We start from the raw sequence: 20,686 nt of genomic DNA, 5'->3' as shown, positions 1-20,686 counted from the left end.
TATATTATTTCTCCAAACAGAGATTATTATTGTGAACCATTAACAGGAAATATATTACAGCTATGTAATTCCTTTAAAAACAACAATTTGTGACGGTTTCACTGCTGGCAAAGGCATAACTTGTGTTGCAAACTGTAATGGAGACTTGATTATAAACAACACTATTAAAACGTGGGCACATGGCAGAAAAATATTTCATGGATCGCGGCTGGACTTAAGCTGAAACTTAATAAAACCCCAGGAAGAAAAAGGGTTTAAGAGAGTGGTTTTCATCAGTTGAAAACTATCTTCAAATTTTTTAGTCATTCAAAAATATCTTGATCATATAACTACAGTCCTACCTTGGCTCCCGAACGCCTTGGGAGTCAAATGTTCTGGCTCCCGAATGATTGAAAAACGTGAGTGTTCCGATTTTCAAACGTTCTTTTGGAAGCCGAATGTCCGATGGGGCTTCCGATTGGCTGTAGAAGCTTCCTGCAGCCAATCAGAAGCCGCGCTTTGGTTTTCTAACGTTTTGGAAGTCGAATGGACCTCTGGAGCGGATTCTGTTCGACTTCCAAGGTACGACTGTATATATTCTCTACAATCAATGGATAGATTTAATGTCATTATAGTCCTGATATGATGTCATACCTTCTTCATGTTATTTGTTTATTCTTCTGTGTCAGACTTGCTATAAGTATGACTGGGACACATCAAAAGATAAGAAATTTGAGATCAAGTTTGATGCCATTCCTATTCTTGCTGCCAAAGCCAATCGAAAAATTGCAAGTGATGTAAGTGTTGCATAAAATGAAGATTTTTTTTTAAAAAAAAATTATTTGTATTTCTATGCAGTGGATACAGAATGTAGAAGACCATTAATGTCTTGTCCCCATGTAGGTGGAATATAAGAAAGCTTATGAACAGAGCAGAGGGAAGATGGTTGGAGCTCTGAGCATTGAGGATGATCCTAAAATGCTACATTCTCAGAAAGTGGCCAAACAGCAGAGCGATGTAAGTACCCGTTCTGTACACATTGTAGTTAGCACTGGTAAGATGTCAGCTGTGTGCCAAATTATTTGCAAACGTCAAATTGTTTAGAGACTTTTAGCTCTTTCCATTCCACAAAACAAGAAGCAAGGATAAATGGCAAAGAATAATAATTCTAAATACGTGTAAAAATAATAACCTGTGATTTATATCCAATACTGACTTAGTCTTGCTAATGAGTGCCAGGAAAGCTCAATTCTGAAAGATATTCGGGTTCAACCTTTAAGTGAAATTAACATGAAAATGTTTCCCTTCATGATGAGCCATTGATACCACAAAATTCCTTTCACCAGAAGGCTATGGACTTAGTTGAGAAAAGGAGCCTTTTTGAATACAGTGGGATTCACTTTCACATAAACATGTTTAGGATTGTGCTGGGCAATTATGACTCAATCCAAAAAGGGCCTAGAGATATTAAGCGGAGATGAGAACGTTAGTACCTATTTGATGGCTATTCAGATCATCCATCTTAATGCTTAAGGGAAGACGTTAACCAGTGAAAACAGAATATGTCTGACATGTAGTGAAAACTACCAAACTGTAAGAGACTGATGGGTAATCCAGTGTAGAATGCCTATTGTTCTGGTTTGATGCTTTTTAGAGGTTAAAGTTCTGCTAATACTGATCCTATTAGCTAATAATAATATGATCTGGATCCTATTGATGTAAATGTTTAGTGCATTTTTACTGTATTGCAGCAGCCCAATCGTGATATAATTAAGGCATGTCTCACCATAGCCATGCAAGTAGCCTGCATTTTACAAAGTATTAGGGTTGTTTTGGGTTTTTTTGGAAGTTCTAACTCTTAAAGGTACATGTTAATTCTTTTATAGCGTGAATACAGAAAAGGTTACGAAGAGTCAAAGACCAAGTACACAGCGCCATTGGACATGATCGCAGTACTACAAGCAAAGAAAGCACAGGCAATTGTCAGCAACACAGACTACAAGCGTCTCATCCATAATTACTGCTATCCCCCCGACAGTATTCCTGTGGAACTTGCCAAGAAAGCCAATGCTATACAGAGTGAGGTAAGCAGTTGTGCTTGTCTAGCATTGCTCAGCTAAGGAGGGTTTCATACAAACTCAAAGAGATGCGATGTTTTCCCTAGGCTTTTCCTGGACTCAACAACAGCAAGCCACAGAAACCATGCTAGGGCTGGGATAAAGTGGAAACATCAGCCTGTGTACTTCCCATATTTAATTACCTTAAAAATCTAATTCTAAGACGTTCACCACGATGCCAAGAATGAAAAGGGTCTGGTAGCTTAACAGACCCAAAGGTTGAATGAAGAGTAATTAGTAGGGAATAGCAGATAGCTCCTTACCTTTTTGATTAACTTTCTGAGGAAGGTTGAGTAGAATAAGAGGCATTTAAAGGGAAAGCCTCTGTGGATTTGAAAAGCAAACATTTTCTTATGCTTAGAAGTATAGCTTTTTCTGTGGTTTACCTGCAAAGCAAAGGAATATGTGGGTTCACTTTCATGTCATTCCTGTGCTTCATTGTCCATTGATTGCGGTGAATAGTCTAGGGATCTGGGAGTTGAAGCATCAGCTTCTGAGAACATTTACTTTACATTCATGCTGGCTAGGGATGATGGGAGTTGGAGTTTCCCCAAAATATAGAAGGTTCCTGGCTGGCGATGTACGTTCTTAAATTCTACACACTGGATTTGTAGAGGGTTTTCTTTGTGTAAATTGAGTTAATTGCATTTTGTCGTTTTTATGGTCTTTCCCAGAATGAATACAGAGCTGACTACAACAGTGATATGAAAGGCTGTGGCTGGATACCACTTGGGTCCCTAGATGCTGAAAAAGCCAAGAGAGCTTCCGATATTATCAGTGAGGTACGTAGACCCTAAGTAGAATCAACCTTATTGACCCTGACCTAGGCCAGCTTAGGGACTGTGCTGCATGGAAGCAGGCTTCCTAACACATGTCCCTATCTGACCAAGGAGTCACATGTACAAACTGATGCTGTATACTCTGTTCCCTAGCCTTATCGAAAAACGGGCTGCACATGTGTAACCTGTTTCGAAAGCTAGTTTGGAAGGGCAGGCTAGATTTGTTCTTGTGTTTGGAACACAAGAAGATGCCCTTTGCCTAATCATACCACTGACTGATCTAGCCAAGGTTCTCCAGGGATTGAGTCAGGGACCATTTGTGTGCATAGCACAATCTCTATTACTATGCTATGATCCTTCCTACTACAGTCGTACCTTGGATCCTGAATGCCATGGAACTCGGACGTTTTGGCTCCTGAATGCTGCAAACCCAGAGTTAATGTTCTGGTTTGTGAACATTATTTTGGAACCTGAACATCTGATGGGGCTTCCGATTGGCTGCAGGAGCTTCCTGCAGCCAATCAGAAGCCGTGAATTGGTTTTCGAATGTTTTGGAAGTTGAATGGACTTCCAGAACAGATTTTGTTTCTTTCTGTCCTGAAGCCATTTTACATATTTAAGAAATTTGGTTTAGCTACATTGTGGGTTTAAAATGCACAATCAAGAACGTAATAACTCAATATCAATATGTGGGTTTCAGAGCATATGGGTAAATCCACTGGCATTTGCCAGCCTGAGTATTTTGGAGTGGAAACTGAATGTACACAATATATTGGTCAAAGATTTGTCCATTGCAAAGACTAGATCCCGTTAAGAGGACTTTCTTGTATGTTGTTATGGAGATATTGATTTTGCTGGTTTATTTTGATTTTGCTGGTTTATCATATAATTAAGTGGTTGTTTTTTTTTGGGGGGGGGGAATGCCAGGAAACCTTTTTTGTGAGCAAATTCAGACCTGGATTATTTTTAAATATTTCTGAGTCAGGGCATCCTTATTATTGAAAGGCATCATTTCAATAATACAAAAAAATGAAAGAAATGGAATAGCAAAATATAATTTCCTGTGAAGGAATTGCAGTTTTATTTTCTTTAATCTTTTGAACAGAGAAAATATCGTCAGCATCCAGACACACTTAAGTTTACACAAATTGAAGATGACCCTGTTGTAGTACAGGCTAAAATCAACCAAGCTCAAAGGAGTGATGTAAGTATTGGCACATGTTGTCTGCGTCTGTGTTGGCTAACTTTATTCTGGAGTCATCATGGGATCAATTAACACAATTTTAGGGTTGTTTTTTAAAAATTATTTACTACTGTTCATACATCTTTCCATAATAGTTAGCTGATTCAAAAAAAAATAATAGATGGTTTTTATGGTATGATTTCATGTATAACTATTGTGAACTTCTCTGATATTTTCTATGAATAGTGGTATATCCTTTGGTGAATTCCCACAAATCCCTTCCACCGATGGATGGACATCATTGGACGCCACCCCTTAGTTGTGATTCAACTATAAAGTTCACTTTCTAAGCATAAAACATAGTGAACTTTAAAGTATTCTACACTATGAATATATTGAATATAATATACCTTGATTTATGTTCTAGGTAATTTATAAAGCCAAAAATGAAGATGTAATTCATAAATATCACCTTCCGGCAGATGCTCCCCAGTTTCTCCAGGCAAGGGTTAATTCCTACAATCTCAGCGACGTAAGTTTCCTCTCAATACATTGTTATGCACACAAGTCTTAAATTTTAAAGCATAGGTGAATAGCAACCAACTGTAGTTTCAGAGAAACATTCTGTTCTCTTCCAGAACTGCTACAAACTGGGGTTGGAAGATCTGAAATCGAAGGGATATGACCTAAGAATTGATGCTATTCCCATTAGAGCTGCCAAGGCTGCTAGACATGCTGCCAGTGATGTAAGTATTCTCTTTTCAAAGAGGCATTGAGTATGAGGAGGAAACATCATCATCATCACCATCACCATCACCACCATCATCATCTAATTAATAATGGTGGTGGTATGATGATTTTATAGCAATCCTTGGTTCAATTACTGGATTCAAGTGCAGGGATGGGTGGCCTGAGGGCCTCAGCCTCTTTCTCTCTGTGTAGGGTGGGCAAAAAGGAAGGGTGCGTTGCAGGGAAAACAGTGGGAAAGCTGAAATGTATGGAACAACAGAAGGAGGCTGTTGTGAGGGAGGAGCCCTTTGTAGTTGAACAGATCAAAGCAACCTTTCCCTCCCTCAGGATCCCACTGGGAAGGGAAGATGAGGCAGAGAGGAAGGGGATAAAAGGAACGGACTCCAAGGAAGAAGAGAAAGGGCTGGGGCAGAAAAGGGTGTGTTGGGCTGTTCACCAGGAAAACGACCTCACTTTTGATATTATTTTTTGTGTGTGTCCTGACAGTACCAGTACAAAAAGGACTATGAACTTGGCAAGGGTAAATTGGTTGGCTTCCAGAGTCTCCAAGATGACCCCAAGATGGTCCATTATGTGAACGTTGCCAAGATGCAGTCGGACCGGGAGTACAGGAAAGCTTACGAGGAGAGCAAAACCAAATACAACACTCCGCTGGATATGGTCAACGTTGTCGCTGCCAAGAAAGCCCAGGACATTGCTAGCAACACAAATTACAAACACTTGGTGCACCATTACACATTGTTGCCTGATGATATGACCGTGGAACGGTCCAAAAACATGATGCAGATTCAGAGTGATGTAAGTGTGTCCAAAGAGGTTTTGTTTTGTTTTGTTACCTGTTCATGTGATTGATTGATTGATTGTTTTCTTTTCATTCTTTTTCCCACCCAGAATCTTTACAAGGCAGACTTTAACAGCTGGATGAAAGGTATCGGGTGGATCCCAATTGGTTCAATGGATGTAGAGAAAGTTAGAAAAGCGGGAGATGCTTTGAATGAGAAGAAGTACCGCCAACACCCGGACACGCTCAAGTTCACCAGCATAGTAGACTCGCCTGTCATGGTCCAGGCTAAGCAGAACGCACTGCAGCTCAGTGATGTGAGTAGCCCTAAGGGAAAGATGCCAGAACAAAGCAATTAACAATATCTAGGAAGAAATGGAACATTGTATGAGGTGCTCATACAAACACATTGGGGAGAAATAATCCGCAGTTGTTTGGGAGATACCTGAGCCATCTTTTTTTTTTTTTTTTTTTAGATATATATTCACATAAAACCGTAAGCTGAAAAGACTCTAATGAGAGAGCTGCCCCGCCCTCAGATGTATGACAGAAGGCAGCAAAAGCAAAGTCAAGAGCTTTGTCAGTTGTTGCACTGCAGCTAAGGCGCTTTCTACCCTTAGCTCAGGGGTGGGAAAACCCAGGCCTGGGGACTATTCTGTCTGGCCCCCAGGACTCTTCTCAAATCACACCCATTACCTAGGCCACATCCCCTCACTGGCCCTGCTTAATGCCCTGACTGGAATGTGCCATTGAACTGTGGTGATGTATCTTGTTTGCCTGGATGCAGAGATGGGGATGTAGAAACAACTGGTTTCTGTTAGCCTACTGTTTACAAAAGTAAGAGTCACTCCCAGTGCCCCACCCACTCTTGCCTCTGGCCCCGCCCACTCCTGGCATGTATCTCCTGCCCTTGGTAGGTTTCCCATGAAGGGCAGTGCCGGATTTACGTATAAGCTAAACAAGCTATAGCTTAGGGCCCCACTCTCTTAAATTAAAGCGAAAAAACCCTGGATGTACATTTCCAAAATATAAGATAAAAAACAAATAAAAGAAAACCTACATACCTATATAGCATATATTCAACACAAAAAAACAGTGACAATTTGTTGTTGACAAAGGACAGCTGGACATATAAAGGGCCCCATTATCTTCAGTAGCTTAAGGCCTCATCAGACATAATCCAGCCCTGCTGAAGGGCGTCTTGTTGCATGAGCAGAAGTCCATCCTGCAGGCAGATAGACACTTTTAGTTTCCAGCCTCTATTAAGGACAAAGTTTACTGCCTGATCCTATGACTGTTTATTTGGAAGCTGAGTCCTATGCTTTTTCAATGCAGCCCACAGTGTGTGTGGGCTTGCAGCTGAGGACATTTAGCCAGCTCATTGTATTCTATGGGACATTTTCCTTGAGAACAGAAGAGTTTATTATTATCCTGTTCTTTTTGTTTGCAGAGACTATACAAAACTTCCGGAGAAGAAATCAAGCACAAATACCACTTGCCTTCAGATGCCCCTCAGTTCATCCAGGCTAAATACAACGCAGCCAACATCAGTGATGTAAGTCACTTTTTTTAAAAAAAGAGGTGTCTTTCATTCATGCTTTTGGTAAACAAATGCAGATTTAGATGTTCAGAAATTCATTCTGATATAATAGAAACCATGCGGCTATCATAATGTGGAGATAACATTTTGATTAACGCTACTTCTAGCCGCATGATGTAATAAAGGAAGGGGGTCAGACAGCGAATGTCATGTCAGCATGGGATATGATATGCACCCATCACGATGAACGACTACAGTTTACAGTCAGTGGGACTGAACTAACTGGCTTTGGCAGGTTTCCTGATAGGCTTTTGGGTTCTGGAGTGCATGGAAGTCCTTGTGTACCTATGGACATCTTTCACATGTTCAGTTGAATGTTTAGATGTTACTGGGAGGGGACATGGCCAATGGGTTGTTTTAGCAGTGTTGAGGATAGGGCCAGAATGTACAGCCCCTCTCACCACCGCTGTCCACTGGTTTTAATGTAACTTATTCTCTAGTCTTCTCTAGTATTCTCTATTCTTCATCGCCTAAAAGTTGAGATTCCTTGCTTTCTGTGATGATGGATTCTCAGTTATTGATCAGTAGTTGCTTGAACTACTTGCTAAATATGTGAATATCATTTTCCCCCCTCCAGAGCTATTATAAACATGGCTATCATGAACTGATAGCCAAAGGACACAACGTATTGGGTGATTCTATTCCAATTACTCTGGCCAAGGCGTCAAGAAACATTGCTAGTGATGTAAGTACCCACATCTGCTCAGTCTTGTCTCACCTAGGGGATAGTTCTCTTATTACTTGTATAAAAATGGGTGCTTTGAGTCTGGATATCCACACACAACTTCTCTGTCTCTCTCTCTCTCCCGCTGGGACTCTAGTACAAATACAAAGAAGCCTATGAAAAAGCAAGAGGAAAACATGTTGGTTTCAGAAGCCTGCAAGATGACCCTAAGCTTGTCCATTCTATGCACGTGGCAAAAATGCAGTCTGAACGGGAGTATAGGAAAGACTATGAGAAGAGCAAGACTTGCTATCACACACCTGTGGAGATGGTCAGCATCCAAGCTGCCAAGCAGGCTCAGGATGTAGCCTCTAATACTCACTACAAACACCTGCTCCATCGTTATACCTACCTGCCAGATGCCATGAATGTTGAACTGACAAGGAACATGATGCAAATTCAGAGTGATGTAAGTATTACTTTTTTTTTAAAATGTCACATTTCATTGCAGTATTTCGACATCTTGGTTGAATGATGTGATGGAGGGATTAAAGGGTTGGTTGCAGGTGTGAAGGGTTTGCTGGTAAGTGGTTTGAGTGGTGGTAAGCCTTAATCTTGGATGGAGGGGAGAAGGTAGCCTCTGCCTGCCCCTCTATGGGAAAGGGTATCCCGTTAAAACAATGGTTCTCAACCTGTGGGTCCCCAGATGCTGTTGGACTACAACTCCCATCATCCTTGAGCTCTGGCCTTGCTAGCTAGGGGTAATGGGAGTTGTAGTTCAACAACATCTGGAGACCCACAGGTTGAGAAAGGCTGTGTTAAAGGGTTCCGTGAGGAGCTGCTTCTGTCTGGACACCCAGGCAGGGGCTTGGGCAGGCATAGGCAAACTTGGGCTTCCAGATGTTTTGGGACTACAACTCCCATCATCCCTAGCTAACAGGACCAGTGGTCAAGGAAGATGGGAATTGTAGTCTCAAAACATCTGGAGGGCTGAGTTTGCCTATGCCTGGGCTAGGGCCATAGCACTCCTCAAACAGGGACCCCTGTAGGTCATAGGGCCCCCCAAGGGTGGGTTGACCCTAGAATACACCCCCAGCAAATGGGCTGCAGTAAAATGGTATACCCAATGCCTAAGCCAAACCTTCACATCTGTAATCAATACAGTTGTGGCCTATTTGACCAATTCTTACCTTACACTTGTCCTGTCTAGTTATTTTACTATATTGGGGTGCGGGGGTCATGGGGCCTTGGCATGCAAGCACATGGACAAATAGAATGCAGAATTAGCTAATTAAAGCAAGGACTTCAAGTTGATTGGGTGGCAAGGGGGTGGGGAGACTAAATTTCCTGGAGACATTTCCCCCACTTTAGAACAAATAAAATAATGCTTTTTGATTAGTGAATGGATAGAATTTGGGTGGGAGAGGTGTTTTCAAATAAAATTTTTGAGAAATGGCCGTGGAATTTTGCAGCATGTATAACAAGTAGCCTATATATGATGACACTTTGGGAGTGGCATACATGTAGTTGGTCTGTATAAGAAACATTTTATTTGTTCTGGTAGATACAGATGTATCCAGTCAGGTGCAATGTATTTATTCTAGAAAGAAATGAAACTTCTGTGTATTTCTGGTTGTTTTAAAATGTTATCCCCTCAATGTCTGTCTTTTGAATTCCTCCTTGTTTTTACCCTCAGAACATTTACAAGCAAGACTATAACAGCTGGTTCAAAGGAATTGGGTGGAGTCCTCTCGGTTCTCTGGAGGTAGAAAAAGTTAGAAAGGCTGGAGACGCATTAAATGAAAGGAAGTACCGTCAGCCCCCAGACAAACTCAAGTTCACAAGCTTAATGGATGCAATGCCGATGGTTTTGGCGCAACACAACACCAAACAGCGAAGTGATGTAAGTTAGTGCCACTGCAATATTTTAAGTCCCTATTGCAGCCATCATCGAATACAGTGGTACCTTGGTTCTCAAACGCTTTGGTTCTCAAATGCCTTGGTTCTCAAACTCCGAAAACCTGGAAATAAGTTTTCTGGTTTTCGAATGTTTTTTGGAAGTTTTTGGATGCGGTTGTCGGCTATTGTTTCTGGGGCACCTGCACTAATCAGAAGCTGCACCTTGGTTTTCGAACATTTCAAAAGTCAAACGGACTTCCAGAATGGATTAAGTTTGGTGCTTTTGTTTTTGCTATTTATTTTGCGTTTTTGTTTCTGAGGCTTTTTTGGTTAATTTGTTTTTGTGACTGTGTGGAACCCAGTTCAGCTACTGATTGATTGATTGTGTGACTGTGGAAATGGATAAAAGCTCCCATCCAAACAGTGACTATCATCAGTGCAGGGAAATTATTTTCTTTTTTTTCATCTACAATACTGTCTTATTTATTCTATAGCAGAGTACATTGATTATTACTTTCATTTTATGCATCAGTGGTCTCGTTAGATAGTAAAATTCATGTTAAATTGCTGTTTTAGGGATTGCTTTTAAAAGTCTGGAACGGATTAATTCATTTTGCATTACTTTCTATGGGAAAGCACGCCTTGGCTTTGGTTTTGGAAGTGACTTCCAGAACAGATTAAGTTTGAGAACCAAGGTACCACTGTACTGTTGCCGAGATAGAAAGCGTTCACAGTAAATGTTCACCGTGGTTGCAAGTCAGTGCCTTAACTTCAAGGCATTCCTGCCAAGGTTATTTCGTATTGCCCATTTGGCTAACCACAGCCTGCAGAGCCTTGGGCAGGGTTCTCTCTCGCAAATTGCTGCAGAAGCTGAGAGAACTGAAATTGACCGGTCCATCCATCCCAAAACTACAACGAGGTACCGTGTGCCAAGCCAGTGAAATGATGCATGTGCTGTTTTCCTTTTAGATAACGTACAAGCTGGAGGGTGAAAAAGTTAAGCACAACTACCACTTGGATCCATATGATCCTGAGTTTATTCAAGCAAAAGTCAATGCCTACAATATAAGCGATGTGAGTATTCAATGAGCAGAAATCAAACTGATCTTTCAGAAAGTGAATTATGTGTTTTATTAGCCTTACACATTTCTCCCTCCCCCTCTCTTTCTCTCTATGTATGTTAGTTGAACACTTGTGTCTTGGTGGCAGTAATGGTTGGGGATTGTGTTTTGGAGTGAAGCTGCCAACCCTTTTTTATTATTTTAAAAAATGATATCATTGTGTTTGCTGTATACACATACCTTGTGGATCATCCTTAATAATGTCAGAAACCCACATGGATGTTTTTGCTCAGTATACTAGAATAATATTGCCCTTTGATTGTGCCACTAGGATTCTTCTTACTATGAATATTCATTCTTCTTTTTAAGCACTCTTACAAAGCGGACTATAAGAAGTTAATTGCCAAAGGGTATGATCTGAAGCCTGATGCCATTCCTATCATTGCTGCAAAAGCTTCACGAAACATTGCCAGTGACGTAAGTTGAATCTAGATAAAAATTCAGAACTGTCTTGAACATATAAAGCTGCTTTCGACTGAGTCAGATTATTTGCCTGCCTAGCAAATGACATCTTTTAGGACCCAATGCAAGGTATTCACCACCTCTCTAGCCCTGCCACCTGAGATGTGTCAAGGATTTAACCTGGGGTCTTACTCATGCAGTGCAGATGAACCACCTCAAAACTATGCCTTTGAACATTTAATGGATATTATTTGTTCAGCAGAATCAAATTTTTCATTGTTTACCCTATTATTCTCAGGAATGCATCTACATCAGTAGGGGGGAATTACTAATCAATTCATTATTCGTTTGAGAAATTTTGAGCAGAAAGAGACAAGCTCATTTCGGGGGTGGGACAAGTAAGACGAAGGCACCATCCAGGTGTTGGGAATTCCATTCCTCCCGTGCTGCAGATGTGTGTGGGATTGTTACATGTCTGCTTATAATTTTTTCTTGGACATTGGCCATCTAGGGTGACTAATTGTGATAATCCCTCAGACAACACTGGGCCTTTTTCTGGGAAATCTGGGAGATTGGACAGCATTTTTCTTTCAAAATAAAAATGCTAGGGACTGTCGTTATCTGCCACCTCCAATACCTCCAAAGAGAAAGAGGGTAGGAGGCTTGGAGGGGAGTGAAGGGAAAGCAGGACATGAGGGGACCAAGAAAGTGGAAAATATAGTGTTCTGGACTTAGGTAAAAAATAATTAAGTATTCACAAATTTAAAATTACTTTTAAAATGTTGGAAAGGGTGTGATGGCCAGAACGTAACAGTAAGGGTGGAGACAACAATAGAATAACAAATATCTACTGTTGTTCTACTGGTTTCCCCCCCAGTGTGCAGAATGAATGTTTGTCCCTTTAATTTTTGTTCCTTTGACTTGATTTCCCCCTAGTACAAGTACAAGGAATCATATGAGAAAGATAAAGGAAAGCAAGTTGGGTTCCGCAGCCTGCAAGACGATCCTAAATTGGTCCATTATATGAATGTGGCCAAACTTCAGTCAGAACGTGAATACAAGAAGGACTACGAAAGCAGCAAGACCAAGTATAACTTGCCCATGGACATGTTCAGTGTGATAGCTGCTAAAAAGGCCCAGGAAGTGATCACCGACACAAACTATAGAACATCTCTGCATAATTATACCCTTTTGCCTGATAACATCAGTGTGGAACGGTCAAGAAATATGATGCAGATTCAGAGTGATGTATGTATTCTGACGATGAAGATGTAGTTGTTGGTTGTTCTTGATATCTTAATTAATTTATATACCACTTCATTACCAAGATGGGATTCTAAGTGGTTTACAGGTATAAACACCAATTATACCAATTAAAATATCGACATTCATAATTAAAATATACAGTAAAAACATAAGCCATAAGAGATTCCCATTAAATCATTAAAATATGAACCGCCATAATTGAAATATGTAATAAAGCAATCCCACGGTGATAACAAGGTTGTGGAGGTTGTTAGCAGCTTGGGAAGTCTCAAGGTAGGATGCTCTGCTAGGCTTTTGTCCTGTTGCATCTGTTCTGAGTTTTTGTCCAGGTTCACATAAGGCTGATTAACCTAACCTTGGGATCAGGTATCCTCTCCTTTCATCACACTTTTAGAAATAATATTTCCCATTCAAGCCAAAATTAACTGTTGGAATTAATGGACTTCAATAAAAGATGGAGCAGGAGAGATGGGCTCACATCCCATTCCTTTGAGGTGGATGGAAGCAGTGGTACATAAGCAGCAGTGGGTGTGGATCCAAGGACCAAAACGGAAAGGCCAAAGTCAAAAGTGGGTGGAGGAAACACAGTATTTTCTCTCTCCCCTCCCGTCTGTCACACACAGACCCTCATTCAGACACAGCTATCCAGACACAAACCTTACCCAAATGCATCTTATCCACACACACATAACCAAATGGGCCAACCTGAGTAAAATATGGGAGGGGGGCTCAGGTAAGCCCCACCCCGCATGATCGATCACAATGCACACCATTTGAATGACAATGCCCATCAACTTTGGATAGGGCAGCCCCCTCAGCCCCTAGCAGTTTGCTCCTATGCACACAACCATCTACCAATCCGGTTTAAGCCCACAATCTGGCACCAGGATGAATTCATTGCTTTGGCGTATTGTGAAGGTTGAAACAGATCTTTTCCACATCAAATTATTTCCCATTGTTTCCTTCCTTTAAAGAATCTTTACAAAGCAGATTTCAACAGCTGGCTGAGAGGAGTAGGCTGGGTGCCGATCCAGTCTCTGGAAGTGGAGAAGGCAAAGAAGGCCTCCGAAATCATTAGCGAAAAGAAATACCGTCAGCACCCAGACAAGCTGAAATACACTATTGACATGACCGCTATGGAGCAAGTCCTGGCAAAACAAAATGCTGTTACGATGAACAAGGTAAAGGAAAGAAAAACCTCAGAGGGATATGGCTCATTTTTGAAATATAAACTTTATGTCTCAAGAATTTAAAGTCAAAGTAACAGGTGTGATTTCTCAGTGTTGTTCACCAATGGATACTAGCACTTACTGGAAGTACTACTTACCCTAAGTCATTTGTGTAGAAGTGATTGATTTTGGTGTACCTGATGAAGTTGCTGGACAGTAGATTGACCCAAAGAAAATACTACTAACTTCGCACAATGCATATTCAAAAAATAATTAAATGCAATTACATTTAAATGTATTGATTTATTATATACAATTGAAGTATAATCGACTATGGCTAAAGTAAAATAAATATGTATTCTGGCTGCTGGGAGAAACGCTGGTAATCAGCAGCCAGTTGCCTGATGGTTTCACAATACAGTGGTACCTTGGTTTAAGAACAGCTTTGTTTATAAACAACTTGGATTAAGAACACTGCAAACCCGGAAGTAGATGTTTTGGTTTGTGAACTTTGCCTTGGAAGCAGAACATGTTCCGCTTCCCGTTGAGTGTGTTCCATTTGTAAATTGAGTTCCCTGCTTCTATGGGAAAGCACGCCTTGGTTTAAGAACGCTTTGGTTTAAGAACGGACTTCTGGAATGGATAAAGTTCGTAAACCAAAATACCACTGTAGTGAAATCTGCCAGATGGACAAAAAAGAATCATTGCAGGCCAGTGTCTTCATGGATGTGGACAGTAGGGATTAGAAGTGTATGAGGCTTCATTCCTGTGTTCCGTTGCCTGGGAATAAGTTCCATTGAACTCAGCAGGTCTCATTTTTTAGTAGACCTGCCTGCGATTGTGTGAGATTCACACCAAACCCCCTTCTCACTTGTCTTGTGCCATGATGCATAAACACAGAGTAAAATTGGGCAATTATGCTTGCCTTTGTGAAGGTTTAGGAACACAAGAAAACTGCTTGTTAAAAACTTAAGTGGAGTACACTATTGAGTTTTGTAAGAGAATTTAATCTAACGTGGTAAACCCAAAGATCGGGTTTTGATTTGCAGAGTCATCCCTGCAAGGTGGTGATCCCCTCTGATCTGTAACTTCTTCTGGAGGCTAGGATCTCTATTTATTTCAGAGGGGCTTGTGTAAAATTCAGTGTGCATTAATGGCCGAGCATGTGTAAGCCAAATCAACCGACAATTTGCAACCTGCAAAAGTAAAAACAGAAAGCGACATCTTTAAGTCTACTCTTTTTTTATGAACTGCAGAGACTATACAATGAAAAATGGAACAAAGAGAAGGCAGAAATTCACGTGATGCCCGACACACCAGAGATAATCTTGTCCAAGTTCAACCAAGTCACCATGAGCGATGTAAGATTTCAAATGACAAAGAGTATTCTACCTCCCATTCTGTATACCCAATATATGAGAAGTGTGTTTTGTTTTTAATTTACAACCTCCCCTTTACCAATCTTCCCTTCTTCCTTTTTTTTTTGAAAAGAAACTATACAGGGCTGGCTGGGAAGAAGACAAAAAGAAAGGCTATGATTTGAGGCCAGATGCTATCTCAATAAAAGCAGCCAAAGCTTCAAGGGATATTGCAAGTGATGTAAGTTTAATTTTTCCGTTGCGTTCATGAGAAAAGACTGATTTATCCCTAGACTTACCATTCTCAATTAGCCCTTCCTCCCATGTTTGGATACCTTATGTTCTCTTGAGTCCACCTGGGCAAATCTGAGAAATGGTTCTTATTATACTATTGCTTTTATAAGCTTTGTTTGGAGCCCATGGCTTTTGAAAATCACCTACTCAAGGACGATCCTGCAAGAATATGTTTCTTTGTGCCCATTGCACTTACCTCTAGCACAGTTGTACATCAATGAAGAAAATATAGAGATAATTTACTAGGGATTAATGATGGCCCCTACTCTAGAGCAACCCCTACCCTAAATTATGGCCACAATTGTGCATGCAAAATAAGGTTTACTGATTTTAAAGAGCTTAAGGCTACTTTATTAGATTGTGGCTGAAGTGTATACAAGTCCTTTGGGTTGATGGTTTCACTTATTATTAAATGGGCAAGGGGATAAATAAAAGTTTTTGAATTTAGCACTTTGGGAGGAATTCAATGTTATGCTAAGGTAATTGTGCTATCAGGGCAATCTTACCAGAGGGAATGACTCTCCTGCATGCTGTTCTGGGGGTTCTTTCAGAACGCATTTCAGAGCTTGCTGGGGGAAGGAAAGCCCTGTTGCACAAGCAGAAGGTCTTTGCACAGTGCTTCCACTAACAAGATCTATCCCACTCTTTGCTGTTTGGGGATCCTTGTGCATAATAATGGTTCCCAAGCCTATATATATATATATATATATATATATATATATATATATATATATGCAACTCATAAACTTATTTGAAATGTAAAATGGTTGTTTTGCCATGTTCAGTAAGATGGTGGTCTTAACTGAGTTTCTGCTTACAGTACAAATACACCTTTCTGCTTACAGTACAAATACAAACTAGCCTTCGAGCAAGCCAAGGGAAAGCACATTGGATTCCGTAGTCTGGAAGACGACCCTAAACTGGTGCACTTCATGCAAGTTGCTAAGATGCAGTCGGAGCGTGAGTACAAGAAGGACTATGAGAAGTCAAAGACCCGGTTCCACACCCCAGTTGACATGTTCAGTGTGGTGGCAGCCAAGAAAGCACAGGAAGTGGCAACGGATACAAACTACAGGAATATTATCCACACATATAATGTTTTGCCTGATTCTATGAACCTGGAACTGGCCAAAAACATGATGCAGATTCAGAGTAATGTAAGTAAAAGACTTTGAAAAACCACTGAATTATAGATGTAGACTATTTAACCCTCCAAATCCCTATGTCCAAGGTGAGGGGGGCCCTTAGGCACCTGGAATATTCTATATGTCATGTAAAATAGATTATAAATGTAAACAACAACAATAATCCACTGACAGCATACGAATCAATCTGGTTTACCTGACCCAACAAGCTTTCCTGACTCCCGCTCCCCTCACAAATGCAAACAAGCCCCACTGCAGCCAACCACAACCAACCACACCCTGCCACCCAGTACCTCTCACTATCAAGGAAATGTAATAAACGAATAGAAAGAGAACCTACCCAGTTGACTCTGACACAAAACCCAACACGTACACTATACAAAATAATATAAGCCTCACCACTCCCCCCTCTTCTGCCCCCTTCTTCCCCAACCTTATACTGTACTCAGCACTAATGTCTCACAACAAATGTAACAGATTTGTCAGAAAGACTGTACAACCTGAGAAAAGAGACAAGGCATGTACTTTTGTAAACCAAGAAAATATTACATATATATATATATATATATATATATGCAAATGTTTATGTGTTCCAATAAACGTGCATAGCAGTGTAGTCTTAGACTGAAGAAGACTGTGTAAACAATTTTGTGGTGATAATTTTAAAAGCAACAATACAGCACAATATTAGTATACATTTTAAAGTTTTGAAATGCTTACAAAGAAGCAGGCTTAAATATGAAGTTGCTATCCTGAAAAGGTCCAGCTTAGCTGATTAGTACAAATAAACCACGACACAATGTATTGGATTTCTTTTCTGCTGTGCCAGTGCGTGCAATTTTTGCAAGTGAACACTGCTGCTTTAAAAATAGACTAGCGGTGTATCTAACATTTCTCACCTGTTTAATTTCATTTTGTCTCCAGAACCAGTACAAAGCAGACTATGATGAATTCATGAAGGGGGTTGGGTGGGTTCCATTGGGATCTTTAGAAGCCGAGAAGAACAAGAAAGCCATGGAGATTGTCAGTGAGAAGAAATACAGGCAGCATCCAGACAAACTCAAGTATTCTATCAAGATGGATTCTATGCCCATGGTCCTGGCTACACAAAACGCAAAGACCATGGACGGGGTAAGCAAATAAGCCTAGCATAGGAAAGCTGCTGCCGAGCAGAAACTTGTCCTGCGATTTCACAAACAAATTAACCCCACCAACTAATCTGTGACTTGTTGACTTAATTGAGAACTGGAAACACACAGAAGTTAAAATTCATAAATGCATGAAGATAGGGCAGTTGTTCAGGAGGCAAACTTAACTACTGATTTTATACTATTGTATAAATTATGGAGTAATATTTATAGCCCCTCCCCCAAGATTTCATTATTAATTTTATAATATTTCCTGCTCAACAAGTTGTTACTAATAATGGCATTGCTTTGATATCTGGTCAGTAAGACTTACTGGTGTAGTCAGGGTTGAATTGGTTTGTGTTCTTCTACCACCTCTCCTTTCTTTGATTTCTGTGTCATTTTCCTGCATGCTAAAATTGCTCTGTGTATGTGGCAGTTTAGGGTGCCTGTTTCTCTCCTCGTGATAAGATGAATTTATCTATTTCTCTAAGATCAGTATGTCATTGGGTCATGTGAGATCACACCCACACCTAAATTTCACGTGTCTCTTTTCAAAGGAGGTTTGCCAACATTACGTTTGCAGAAGAGTCTCTGTTGGTTGGTCTTCTTGTTCTAAGACATTGCAGAAAAGTAGCAATAGTTAACTAATTATTTGGATTCCCTGGGTAATATTTTTCCGTGGAATTGTGTATTTTATTCCAGATCAACAAACAGGTTGCCATCTTAGCACATGGTTACTGTTTGCTTTGTCATTCCACAAGAAACAAAATGAACCCTGATTTATGCTGGCTTGTGCTGAATCAGGACTGTCAGAATCTAAAGTTTTAGGCAGGACATGGAACACTAGGCTTAACCAGCCTGAAAATTGTCCTGTGCATTTGTGAATATAAAGTAGGCATGCATTTTTTTTAATTAATAATTGGTTAGCTAATAGATTTTTAAAACTTGTAATCTAAAAAGGCATCTCCAGTTATTCAGATAGCAGGGTTGTTGTTTTTAATATATATATAAATTGGATACTAACCAAGGGTGATATTCAGTTAAGTCAAGTGAAATCAATGGATTTAAGTAACTTAAATCCATTGATTTAATGGGTCTGCTCTGAGTATGATTAATATTGGATATCCCTTTGTTAGTTGCACAAGGCCCATTAATCTTAGACATTCGAGTAGCAGCTTTTTCAAATGTGTAGCAAAGCAAAAGAGTCTAATGCATCTCCTCTTAGAGGAAAATAAACAATTGTGAGTGATTTTTAGAGATGGTGATATAAGTTTTGTGTTGCCTTTTCAGCACCTTTACAAAAAGGACTGGGAAGCAGACAAGACCAAGATTAACATCACTCCAGATATCCCTGAGCTTGTTTTGGCAAAAGTCAATGCATTCAACATCAGCAATGTAAGTATGAGGGCTAGGTAGATAGCTGGGGTTGTATTCTGCTTTCATGTAGTGTTAAAGATAAAGAACTGCTAATGGTGTGATTAGCTAGCATAAAGAGCTATTACCTTCGGGGTATAGTCCTGCATTATAATTCCCCATTGACACAATTGATTAGAGTATTAATAGTCCACCTTTAATTTCATTTTTCCAAACAACTTTTTAAAAAAAGTAAATGAAAGCCTGAAAAAAGTCAAGAAAGCTTTACCTAGCAGTTGGAAGGAATGTTCTCTCCATACAAAAGCATTCACTACAAAGCCTTTATTCTTTTGTTTCTTTGAATAAACAGAAAATGTACAGACTTTCCATGGAAGAAGATAAGAAGAAGGGATATGATCTGAGGGCTGATGCAATCCCCATTAAAGCTGCTAAGGCTTCCCGAGACATTGCCAGTGATGTAAGTTTTTAAGGCCAAAATATTTTAAATTACTCTAAAAGCTGAAGCTCATACGTTGCATCAGATCCAAAGGTTTTGTGAGCAGAAAAAGTGTTCCCACTGCCCCCATGGGTCTGGAGTCCCGCTTGTCCTATGCCCCTGAAAATCTGCTCTAGAAGGCTGGGGTCCTCTCCAGAACAACAGGGGAGGTGGTGCTGGGGGAAACTGATACAAAGACAGCCTTATTTGGGACAAAATGGAGTGACACCTTTGGATCTGACCCACTGTCATATTTTATTAGTTTTTATGTTCAACCTCATGTACACTTTTAATTTTATTTATCACAGATGAAGAAATGTTGCATTTCTAACCTTCCTGAGATTAAATTTTACTTCCTTGCTTATGTTCTGTTTGTCTTCTTCTGTGCAGTACAAATACAAACTGGGATATGAAATGGATAAGGGCAAACTTGTTGGCTTCCGCAGCCTCCAAGATGACCCAAAGCTTGTTCATTACATGCAAGTAGCTAAGATGCAGTCGGATCGTGAGTACAAGAAAGCCTACGAAACCAGCAAGACCAAGTACAACACCCCGGCCGATACTTTCAGCGTCATGGCTGCCAAGGAAGCTCAAGCAAATATCACCAACATCAACTACAAAAGGCTCATCCACAAATATATCCTCCTGCCAGATGCCGTTAATGTAGAACTGGCAAGAAACATGAACCGGATTCAAAGCAATGTAAGACCTTGCATTCTCTTTTCACTACCAGTCAGTGGCTATATTTCTCGTGCGTTTATGCAGATGGTTTATGTTGCTGCAGCTAAGAGCCGCTCAACTTTGGCTGTGTGTTATTCTCTTCCACCTGCAGCATGAATACAAACAAGATTACAACGAATGGTACAAAGGACTTGGTTGGAGTCCTGCTGGGTCACTGGATATTGAAAAGAGTAAGAAAGCCACTGAAATTGCAAGCGATTCGAAGTACCGCCAGCATCCAAGCCTTTTCCCATTTAAGAAGCTGATGGACTCAATGGACATGGAACTTGCGAAACACAATGCTGGTGTTATGAATAAGGTGACTCTCGTTAGCCAGTGTGAAAAGAATCTCTTTGTTTGGACCAATTGGGTACATTTGGAATTTTGAGAGGGTGCTATGAGTGCCAGTCACAAAATGGCTGCTGTAGGGACATGGCATAACAAAATGTCTGCCCTGGTGTTTTGCATAATACAAAATGG

General features: G+C 40.3%; 1 protein-coding gene across 50 annotated transcripts in view; it reads left to right on the top strand.

Annotated features, from left to right (window-relative positions):
* The window catches only part of NEB (nebulin), a 158,299-nt gene that overhangs the window by 28,369 nt on the left and 109,244 nt on the right, over positions 1-20,686 (top strand). For all 50 annotated transcript variants that reach the window (XM_081186795.1, XM_081186818.1, XM_081186829.1 and 47 more), the window contains 25 exons: positions 669-776; positions 883-996; positions 1,866-2,063; positions 2,771-2,878; positions 3,981-4,079; positions 4,486-4,590; positions 4,697-4,804; positions 5,295-5,606; positions 5,700-5,906; positions 7,040-7,144; positions 7,767-7,874; positions 8,011-8,322; positions 9,550-9,756; positions 10,722-10,826; positions 11,183-11,290; positions 12,212-12,523; positions 13,516-13,722; positions 14,967-15,071; positions 15,202-15,309; positions 16,208-16,519; positions 17,432-17,638; positions 18,928-19,032; positions 19,361-19,468; positions 19,877-20,188; positions 20,319-20,525. In XM_081186795.1, coding sequence (XP_081042921.1) covers positions 669-776; positions 883-996; positions 1,866-2,063; positions 2,771-2,878; positions 3,981-4,079; positions 4,486-4,590; positions 4,697-4,804; positions 5,295-5,606; positions 5,700-5,906; positions 7,040-7,144; positions 7,767-7,874; positions 8,011-8,322; positions 9,550-9,756; positions 10,722-10,826; positions 11,183-11,290; positions 12,212-12,523; positions 13,516-13,722; positions 14,967-15,071; positions 15,202-15,309; positions 16,208-16,519; positions 17,432-17,638; positions 18,928-19,032; positions 19,361-19,468; positions 19,877-20,188; positions 20,319-20,525 — 4,287 coding nt within the window. The remainder of the gene's footprint in view (positions 1-668; positions 777-882; positions 997-1,865; positions 2,064-2,770; positions 2,879-3,980; positions 4,080-4,485; positions 4,591-4,696; positions 4,805-5,294; positions 5,607-5,699; positions 5,907-7,039; positions 7,145-7,766; positions 7,875-8,010; positions 8,323-9,549; positions 9,757-10,721; positions 10,827-11,182; positions 11,291-12,211; positions 12,524-13,515; positions 13,723-14,966; positions 15,072-15,201; positions 15,310-16,207; positions 16,520-17,431; positions 17,639-18,927; positions 19,033-19,360; positions 19,469-19,876; positions 20,189-20,318; positions 20,526-20,686) is intronic.

This window comes from Podarcis bocagei (assembly GCF_964188305.1).
Source record: "Podarcis bocagei genome assembly, chromosome: 1".
NCBI lineage: Eukaryota > Metazoa > Chordata > Lepidosauria > Squamata > Lacertidae > Podarcis > Podarcis bocagei.
The sequence above is the reverse complement of the archived record's forward strand: the minus strand, read 5'-3'. Positions and strand labels throughout refer to the sequence as shown.